This window comes from Chiloscyllium plagiosum, chromosome 2 (genome assembly GCF_004010195.1).
Source record: "Chiloscyllium plagiosum isolate BGI_BamShark_2017 chromosome 2, ASM401019v2, whole genome shotgun sequence".
In the NCBI taxonomy this organism is placed as follows: Eukaryota; Metazoa; Chordata; class Chondrichthyes; order Orectolobiformes; family Hemiscylliidae; genus Chiloscyllium; species Chiloscyllium plagiosum.
This window is the reverse complement of record NC_057711.1, coordinates 12,763,259-12,773,798: the sequence shown is the minus strand read 5'-3', so window position 1 is coordinate 12,773,798 and position 10,540 is coordinate 12,763,259. Positions and strand designations below refer to the sequence as shown.

Genomic DNA, 10,540 nt, shown 5'->3' with positions numbered 1-10,540 from the left:
CCGCCATTTATCCCTCCACCCCGGAGGCTCCCTGGCTCTATTCCTGATGAAGGGCTTTTGCCCGAAATGTCGATTTTCCTGCTCCTCAGATGCTGCCTGACCTACTGTGCTTTTCCAGCGCCACTCTAATCTAAACTCTGGTTTCCAGCATCTGCAGTCCTCACTTTTGCCTACTCCTGCTCCTAGGTCTTATGTTCTGATGACCGGAGAGTCCAGAACCAGGGGTCATATAGTCTAAAGATCGGGGGTAGGCCATTTAGGTCTGAGATGGGGAGACATTCCTTCGTTGGTGAGCCTGTGGAATTCTCTGGCACAGGAAGTGGTTGAGACTAAAGAGTTGAATGTTTTCAAGAAGGAATTAGATCTAGTTCTTAGGACTAAAGGATTCAAAGGGTCTGGGGAGAAAGAGAGAACATTGGTCTGAGTTGGATGATCAGCTAATGACCATATCATGGTGGAGCAGACTGAAAGGCCTCCTATGTTCTATGTTGCTATGCAACAGTGGTATGGTAGGAATGTCACTCATGCGCTGGGAATGCTGGTTCAAATGCCACACGGCATATGGTGGAATTTAATCTCACTCAATGAATCTAGAATTGAAAGTTAGTCCCAATGAAAGTGCCCATGAAATTATCATCAATTGTTGTAAGAAAACATCTGGTTCACTAATGTCCTTTAGGGAGGAAAATCTGCTGTCCTTAACCTGGTCTGGACTGCATGTTACTCCAGGCCCACAGCAATGTGGTTGACTCAACTGCCCTCTGAAAATAGCTGAGAAATTCAGTTCAAGGACAAGTCAGGACAGATGACAAATGCTGGGTTTGCCCATATAAGGTGAAAGACTTTTTAAAAAATTCCTCATCGTAGCTTTCTCCAGTAATGCAGATGATATGAGTAAAATAAGTTTGAGGAAGGAGGAGGAGCCAATGGCTGGGGAGTTGCAGTATAATGCCAACAGCATGGGTTCCTCCCTGTACCAACTGAGGTAGGTCTTACAGAATGCTTCTGTGCCATGCCCCAGGGTTACAGGGGGAAGGCATGAGAATGAGGTTGAGAAACATATCAGCCATAATCAAAGGACAGAGCAGACTCAATGGGCTGAATGGCTGAATGAATTCTGCTCCTCTGTCTTATCCTATGGTCTATCATGATGTCAGAGCAGAAGACCCTCAGACAATGAGAAAGCAAGATGGAGAGAAAAAGACAGCAAAACTAGCAGAGGGCCCAACAATATGTCAGGAGAGCAAAGGGGAAGGAGAGATTTGTCCAGAACATAAAGTCATCACCAGTACAGCTCCCAGCCATTTGCCTGTGAAGGCAGTAGGTATAACCCCTCAGTGTCCATGTTATATCTCCAGTGCATACATTGGCTGTACACTGAATGGATCTGACATTCAGGAATTGTTTCCTCACCCCTCTGTTGTCTGGAACTCATCCTCATGCTGAAAGCCTCGCAGTTGCCTTTCTGCTACTCAAAGTGGTCTTACCCTTGGATCTGCTCAGAGGGGCCATGAGATTGAGAGATTGAATAGACACCGATGATTCACAAACTGGTGGTTCGAGGTAGTTAGCCTTGTTGGATTGGGAAGCACTGTCCCCACCCCCTCTCCATGTCAGAAAGTTGTAGATCCTGCCTTTAAATCCCCCCCAAAGGCTAGAGCTATTAAAAACCAGGGAGGGAACCCACAGAACGCTGAGGGGAAATACATTTTCTGCTGTTAGAGGTTTTCCGCAAAACCAGTCATTTGGATGTGGCATCACCTACAAAACCGTCCTTAAGCATCCTGGAGTAGGTGATAGGAGCTTCCTTCTTGAACTACTGCAGTCTGTGATGATGATGTCACTTTAAGAAGGTTATTTTGTCATTTTTTTTTCAAGAGAGGTCATAATGGCAGAGGTGCTGAAACGGCTACTTTAACAATGGAAGGGGAGTGGCCAGTTCTCCCAGTTCAGGTTTATTTCTAGTTTGGTTTAGTTGTAGTGGTCAGTAGCTGCTACAGTGCAAAAAAGGTTCCATGTTTCAGCAGATGATTCTTGACTGGCTTCTCTGTATAAAATTTCTCCTGCCTGTCAGAACCTGTGTTTGAATTTACTTTTTCCCAAGGGGATATGTTTATGTGATGTTACAGGAAGTGGAACAGCTCCATAGTTAACTTCCTGCATCGAGTCAGTTAAGTTTTCCAATAGTTAAGTTATTCTAAATTCTGTTTTCTTTTGTTCGTGCTTCTACTGTAGTGTTTAAATATATTCTGTTTTACTTAAAGCTGAGTAGTTTGACCAGCTGCATCACACCTGGAATATCGACTACACATTTGTTTTTTAAAGTAAGAAAAAGATAGGGTCTGGGCTATCTTCTTAAAATATTCTGGTCTGGTCCATATCAAGTCCATGTGTTGCAGGTGGACCCATAATGCTGTTAGGGATGGAATTCCCAGGATATTGACCTAGTCACACTGAAGGAATGGTGATATATTTCCAAGTCAGGATGGTGAGGGGATGCAGAGGGGACCTTGCAGGGGTGGTATTCCAAGTATCTGCTGCCCTTATTTGTATTAGATGGAAGTGGTTGTGGATTTGGACGGTGTTGTATTAGGAGCTTTGATGAGTTGCTGCAGTCTATTTCAGAGAAAGACCATAGAATGTTTGATGAGAACAATGTAATTATTAGTAAGTTTTGAGAAGATTTGTAGCTCAGGTTGAGGTCCTGGATGTAGGTTTACTCGCTGAGCTGGAAGGTTCATTTTCAGATGTTTCGCCACCATTCTAGGTAACATCTTCAGTGGGCCTTCAGACGAAGTACTGCTGGTGTTTCCTGCTTTCAATTTATAGGTTTGAGTTTCCTTGGGCTGGTGATGTCATTTCATGCAGTTATGTCATTTCCTATGGTGATGTCATTTCCTGCTCTTTTTCTTACGGCGTGGTAAATGGGGTCCAAGTGTTTGTTGATAGAGTTCCGGTTGGAATGTCATGCTTCTAGGAATTCTCATGCGTACCTCTGTTTGGCTTGTCCTAGGACTCACCCCTACATCAAAGACATCTCGGAAGTGACTGCCCGACTACTCAGACCCCTTGGCATCATGGTAGCCCACAAACCCACCAGCACACTAAAACAGCAGCAAATGAACTTGAAAAACCCCATACAGACAACAAGCAAAATTAATGTCATTTACAAAATACTGTGCAAGAACTGTAACAAACACTACATTGGACAAACAGGCAGAAAACTAGCCACCAGGATACATGAACATCAACTAGCCACAAAATGACATGACCCTCTCTCACTAGTATACTCACATACAGATAAGGAAGGACACCACTTCAACTTGCACAACACATCCATCCTAGAACAAACCAAACCAAGACATGCACAAGAATGCCTAGAAGCATGGCATTCCAACCAAAACTCTATCAACAAACACATTCACTTGGACCCCATTTACCACCCCCTGAGAAAAAGAACAGGAAATGTTATCACCATAGGAAAATGGCATCACCCCAGGAAATGACATCACCAACCCAAGGAAACCCAAACATATAAATAGAATGCAGGAAATACCAGCAGTGCTTCGTCCAGAGGCCCACTGAAGATGGTACCTAGTGTGGTGACGTCTAATAATGAACCTTCCAGCTCAGCGAGCATACCTACATCCATTGTAAGATATTTTTCTAATTCTGTCTTTTTTGTGATATTGCTGAAAAGGGGCATATTGTGTCAAAGATTATTGTCTTGCAAAAATCAGGACACTTTGCAAGAATACCAAAAAAGGGAAAACAATTCATATACTGAGTGAGAAAGTACATTGAGAGCAAGAGAGCAGCTAGAGAGACAAGTAGGGCCCCTTAAAGATCAAAGAGGTCATTTTTGTGTTGAACCTCAGGGTATAGAACAGACATTAAATGAACATTCCACGTCAGTTTTACTGTGAAGAAAGAAATGGAGGATAGAGAACTCATGGAAATAAATATTGCTGCTTTGAAAACAATGCACATCACAGAAAAGGAAGTGCTGGAGGTCTTAGAAAATATAAAGGTGGATAACTCTCCAGGACCTGATCTAATATACCACAGGACGTTGTGGGGTGTTAGGGAGGAAATTGCTGGGCCCCTTGCAGAAATATTTATATCATCCATAAATACGAGTGAGGTGCTGAATGACTGGAGAGTGGCTAATGTTGTGCCTTTATTTAAGAGGTGATGTAAGGAGAAGCCTGGGAACTTTAGACCTGCGAGTCTGACTTTGGTGGTGGCTAAGTTGTTGGAAGAGATTCTAAATTCTAGCATTTATATGCATTTGAAGAGGGAAGGAATGATTAGGGATAGTCAGTGTGGTTTTGTGTGAGGAAAATCACGTCTTACAAATGTGATTGAGTTTTTTGAGGAATTAACCAAGAAGATTGATGAAGGTGGCGTGACAGAAATTGTTTTCTTGGACTTTAATAAATCCTTTGACAAGGTTCTGCATAGTAGACTATTTACTAAAGGTACATCACATGGGATTCAGAGTGAGCTTGCCAGTTGGATACAAAATTGGCTTAATGGTCGGAGATAGAGGGTGATGGTGGAGGGTTGATTTTCAGACTGGAGGTTTGTTACCAGTGGTGTTCCACAGGGATTGGTACTGGGTCCACTTTTATTTGACATTTATATGAACAATTTTAATGAGAATATAGATGGCATTGTTAGTAAGTTTGCAGATGTTACCAAAATTAGTGGTATAGTGGATAGTGAAGAAGGCTATCTGAGATTACAAAGAGATTTTGATCAATTGGGTCAAAGGGCTGGTGAGTGGCAGATGGAGTTTAATTTTGCTAAATGTGAGTTATTGCATTTTGGTAAAACAAACAAGGACAGGACTTATACAATTAAAAATAGGTCCTTGGGTGGTGTGGTAGAACAGAGAGACCTAGGGTTTCAGGTACATAATTCTTTTAAGTTTGCATCACATGTGGACAGATTGGTTTAGCATGCTAGCCTTCATTGCTCAGACCTTTAAGTGTTGGAGTTGGGACATCATCTTGAAGTTGTACAGGACTTTGGTGAGGCCTCTTCTGGAGTATTATGTCCAGTTCTAGTCTCTCTGTTCTCGGAAGGATATTATTAAACTGGAGAGGGTTCAGAAGAGATTTACCAGGATATTGCCGGGAATGGAGGGTTTGAGTATTAGGACAGGCTGGATTGTCTAGACATGTTTTTGACTGGAGTGGAGGAGGTTGAGGGGTGACCTTATAGAGGTTTATAAAACCATAAGGGGTACAGATAAGGTGACTGGCAGGTGTCTTTCACCTAAAGTGAGCTCTTTCAAGGCAAGGGGGCATATTTTTAAGGTGAGAGGAGAAAGTTATTAAAAAGACACGAGGGACAATTTTTTAACACAGAGTGTGGTTCATGTGTGGCATGAACTGCCAAAGAAAGTGGTGAATGTGGGTACAATTACAACATTTAAAAGAATTTTGGATAAGTATATGAATAAGAAACGTTTAGTGGGTCTAGTTTAATTTAGGATTATGTTCGGCACGGACTGGTTGGACCAAAGGGTTTGTTTCCGTACTGTATAACTCAGTAAAATGTGTCTTTTCTCAGCAGTACTCCAGTTCTGCACTACCATCTGTTGTGATATATTGTCATTCTCCACAGGTTTCAGTCAGAATGGCTGGACAATGGAGACACCGGACAGGGTGACAGGTAGGGAAGGGAAGATCACTCTTCTGATCTGTAAGTTCACTCATCCTCACCCAGGATATCAAGGAAACATTACTGTTACATGGAAGAAGATGTGGACTAATCTGGTGCTTTACAGTTACACAAACTATCCAACGCTGAACTCGCAGAGCGTGGTGTTTGAGAATATGATCCACCAGAATATTAATGAGCGTTACCAAGCACTGGGAAATCCAAGGGAGAATGATGCTTCCATAATCATCAAACAGCTGTCTCTACATGATAACTATCAGCAGTATCTTTGCCTTGTGAATCTGAGTCACTATCCCAATGAAACATCACAGAGCTCAGGTCAAACAATTATTGTGATACCAGGTAAGACTTTGTTCAATGTTTTTGAATCAAATTGTCAATGATTGGGTCGGAGAGTCATGCAATACGGATGGGGGCCATTCACCCCTTCACATTCATGCTAGCTACCCAACCCTCCCATTCCCTTTCCCCTCACTCCATAGTCCTATAACATCTTCTTTTTCAGGAGTAAATCGAACTCCTGAACCCCAGTTTGAGAGCTGGCCTGTCTTGAAACATGCTTTTGAAGTGGCACAGTGGCAGTGCCAGGGATGAGGGTTCGACCCCACCCTCAGGCGACTGTCTGTGTGGAGTTTGCACACTCTCCGGTGTCTGCGTGGGTTTCCTATGGGTGCTCCGGTTTCCTCCCACAGTCCAAAGGTGTGCAGGTTAGGTGGCTTTGCCATGGAAAATTGCCTGTAGTGTCCAGGTATGTGCAGGCTTGGTGGGTTAACCATGGGAATGGCAAGGTTACAGTGATAGGGTTTGCCTGGGTGGGACGCTCTTCGAAGGGTCGGTGAGTCACTTGATGGGCCGAATGGCCTGCTTCCACACTCTAGAGATTCTATGATTCATTCAACTTGGTAATCCTGTGTAGATAGAATGTGTAACTGAAGACTCTCTCACTTGAACATTGAGATTTGTAGGATTGAATAGAATGAGCCAATACCATTTTGAAGAATGAGAGGTGATCACCTTGCAAAGTATAAACTTTAGTGACGCTTTGCCTGAGGGGTTAATAAAGAAGCTGTTGCAGACATTCTGACTGGACTGTTCAGAACGAGGAGTCGCAGTCCTAGCATGATGGATTGGATCCACAGACTGAGGTGAGGAGAAATGTCTTCACTTGGAGGATGAGGAATTGTCAGGATTCTCTGACTCAGAGAGCTGCGGATGTTCAGAGATTGTATGATTCAAGTCCAAAATATATTTGGATCTTTGTGCTTTAAGGGAAACAAAAACTCTGAGAATAGTATGGGAAGGTGAGAATTCTGCACCATACTGAGCAGACATGAGCTCAGTTATGTGCGCACGGGAAAGCTGGCTATCCAAACAGTGCTGGAGCAGATTCAAAGGGCAGAATGGCCTCATCGTGTTGTAACTCCAAACCACCAAGCTCTTCCCAAATTTTAAAAAACACCATCCAATTAAACCTCCTCTGCACCTTGTCGATGTCAGCTGGAGCTTAGCACCCTCCCCTCTCTGAGTTCAAAACTTGTGGGTTCAAGTTGGATTCCAGCAACTGTGACCATAGCCCAGGTTGACCCGCCCAGTGTTGTTCTGAAGGAGTGCTGCACTGTTGGAACAGCCATCTTTCCTGTACGAATATGACTGAGCTCACATCCGCTCAGTAAACAGGGTGAAAAAGTTCTCATGGAGATGATATGAGAAGAAGCAATTATAACTTATAGAATCTCTACAGTACGGAAGCAGGCCATTCAGCCCATCAAGTCCACACCAACACTCTGAAGAGCATTCCACCCAGACCAACCTTATCCCTGCAACCCTGCATTTCCCACAGCTAACCCACCTAGCCTGCACATCCCCATACACTATGGGCAATTTAGCATGGCCAACCCACCCTAACCTGCACATCTTTGACCTGTGAGAGGAAACCCAAAAGACACAGGGAGAAAATGGAAAGTCCACACAAAGAGTCACCCAAGGCTGGAATCAAGCCTGGGTCCTTAGTGCTGTGGGGCAGCAGTGCTAACCACTGACCCATGTGCTGCCCCAATTTCTCAAGTGTCCTGACCAACACATGTCCCCAGATTACTGGGGCATCACGACATTGCTTGCAGAGGCTGCTGCGCAGCAATCGGCTCCGGTTTCCCCCATTGCAACAGATACTTTGTTGGAATCACAATATTTTTGGCCGACTTGTGGAATGTGGAAGTTGCAGCAAAAGCACCTGCAGGCTTTTCTTTAATTTTTGTGAAGATGCGCTCACTTTCTGTTTTCATGAATATTCCACAAACACAAGCACATTGCAAATCGTCTTCCTGCTCCATGTGACATTCTGTGAAATCCTTCTCTGTCTCAGCTGTGAAAAATGATTCGGTGCCAGTGACTGGGAAGAAGGGAGGTTCTGCTACGCTGCCCTGTGCCTTTAACCCCCCCGAGTGGCTGTCCCAGTCCGTCACTGTCCTCTGGATGAAGGACAATCCACATGAGGAGTCCACTGTCTTGAATCAGACTCGTTCCCTCAATGCTAGTTCTCATTACACTGACTCGGTCACTGTAAATGAAGGACAGCAATATGAACTGATTGGAGACCTAACCCAAGGAGACGCCTCCATCAGGATAAGAGACCTGCGGCTGAACGATTCCAGTGATTATTTCTGTCGTGTCCACATCAGGATTGAGAATCAGGAAAATGTGACTCAGGATGTGTTGAGACTCCAGGCATTCGGTAAGGAAACATCTGTAATAACATCATTTTCAATTACCTCCACCATTCACCATTAGCTTGTTGATTAGCTCCATTTGCCCACATATTGAGAAGGTGGTAGGAGCTGCCTTGTTGAAACATTACAATCCATTTGCTGGAGTAGCCTCCCACTGTGTGTCCCAGGCCCAACCATCTTCAGCTGCTTCATCAATGGCCTTCCCTCCATCATAAGGTCAGAAGTGGGGGGATGTTCGCCGATGATTGTGTAATGTTCAACACCATTTGCAACTCCTCAGATACTGAAGCAGTCTATGCCCAAATGCAATCAGATCTGCTCAATATCCAGGCTTAGGCTGTCAAGAGGCAAGAAACATTCACACCACGCAGGTGCCAGACTGTCAACATCTAATATCACCCCTTGCCATTCAATGGTATTACTGTCACTGAATCCCACACTAACATCATCCTGGGGCTTAACTTTGGCCACAACTGGATTAACCACTACAGTGGCTACAAGAGCAGATCAGAAGCTGGGAATACTGCAGTGAATAACTCACCTCCTGACTCCCCAAAGCCTGTCCATTATCTACAGGGTACAAGTCAGGAGTGTGTTGGAATACTCCCCACTTGCCTGGATGGGGGCAGCTCCAACAATACTCAAGAAGATTAACACCATCCAGAACTGTGCAGTTCACTTGATTGACACCACACCCACTCCCTCCACTACTGACGCACAGAAACAGCAGTGTGCATTATCTACAAGTTACACTGCAGAAATTCAGCAAGGCACCTTAGAAAAGAAACTTCCACACTTACGACCTTCATCATCTGGAAGGACAAGGGCAGCAGATACATGGGAACACCATCCCCTCCAAGCCGCTCACCAACCTGATTTGGAAATATATCACCATTCCTAGAGTGTCGCTGGGTCGAAATCCTGGAATTCCCTCCCTCAGGGCATTGTGCGCAATCTGTTGTAAATGGATGGCAGCGGTTCAAGAAGGCAGCTCACCACCACCTTCTCAAGGGGCAAATAGGGACAGACCAGTAAATGTGGCCCAGCCTGTGGCACCCAAATATCATGGATAAATGAGATAAACTTACATGTGTTTCTCTCTCTTTTTCCCTTGCGTAGCTCCAGCCACAATCCTGAAGCTGTCATCTGTGAGAGAGAACGGAATTGGAAACACCATCGTGTGCCAGGTGGAAGGAGAGCCACTTGCCAACATCACATGGGTAGACCCTGAAGGCAGCCTCGTGCCTGGGGACAGCAGGGACACAATAGTCAGCCGAGTGCCAGGGAGACATCAGACCCTGGGAAAGTTCCGTAACCCGGCACTAAGAGGGACGTACAGCTGTGTGGCTGAAAACGAACATGGGAGGGACACTCGTCAGATTGACTACCCCTCCACTGGTGACAACTACTCCAATTTCATCGTGGGAATGCTGTGCCTGATTCCTTTAATCAAATTTCTCCTCCTTCTGGTGACGGGGATCATTCTCTTCATGAAGATAAAAGGTTCGTTCACTTGTCTTTATCTGTTTGGTGATTTAAAGCAGGAATGAGAAAGAAAGTGAGATAGCTACCTCCTAAATGTGACCGAAAATAATTAGATAAGCAAAAAGCTGCCAACTCTGGAGATCTGAAATAAAAACAGAATTGCTGGAGAAACTCAGCAGGTCTGGCAGAGAGAGAAACAGTTAACATTTTGACTCATGTTGGGCCCCATAAGACCACAAGATGTAGGAAAAGAGGTCGGCCGTTCAACCATCACATGCTCTGTCATTCAATGAAATTGTGGCTGATCTGATCATCCTCAACTTCCCTTTCCTTATCCCTATAACCCTTGATTCCCTGAGTGATTAAAGATCTGTCTGCCTCTGCTCTGAATATAGAGTCATAGAGACATACAGCACCGAAACAGACCCTCCGGTCCAACTTGTCCATGCCAACCAATCTAGTCCCACCTGCCAGCACCCGGCCCATGACCCTCCAAACCCTTCCTATTCATATACCCATCCTGATGCCTTTTAAATGTTGTAATTGTACCAGCCTCCATCACTTCCTCTGGCAGCTCATTCCATACATGTACCACCCTCTGTGTGAAAACGTTGCCCCTTAGGTCTCTTTTATATCTT

General features: G+C 44.6%; 1 protein-coding gene across 2 annotated transcripts in view; it reads left to right on the top strand.

Moving 5' to 3' along the window:
- LOC122556992 (CXADR-like membrane protein) overlaps positions 1 to 10,540 on the top strand; it is a 70,821-nt gene that overhangs the window by 56,626 nt on the left and 3,655 nt on the right. For both annotated transcript variants that reach the window (XM_043704229.1, XM_043704226.1), the window contains 3 exons: positions 5,635 to 6,033; positions 8,054 to 8,422; positions 9,537 to 9,920. In XM_043704229.1, coding sequence (XP_043560164.1) covers positions 5,635 to 6,033; positions 8,054 to 8,422; positions 9,537 to 9,920 — 1,152 coding nt within the window. The remainder of the gene's footprint in view (positions 1 to 5,634; positions 6,034 to 8,053; positions 8,423 to 9,536; positions 9,921 to 10,540) is intronic.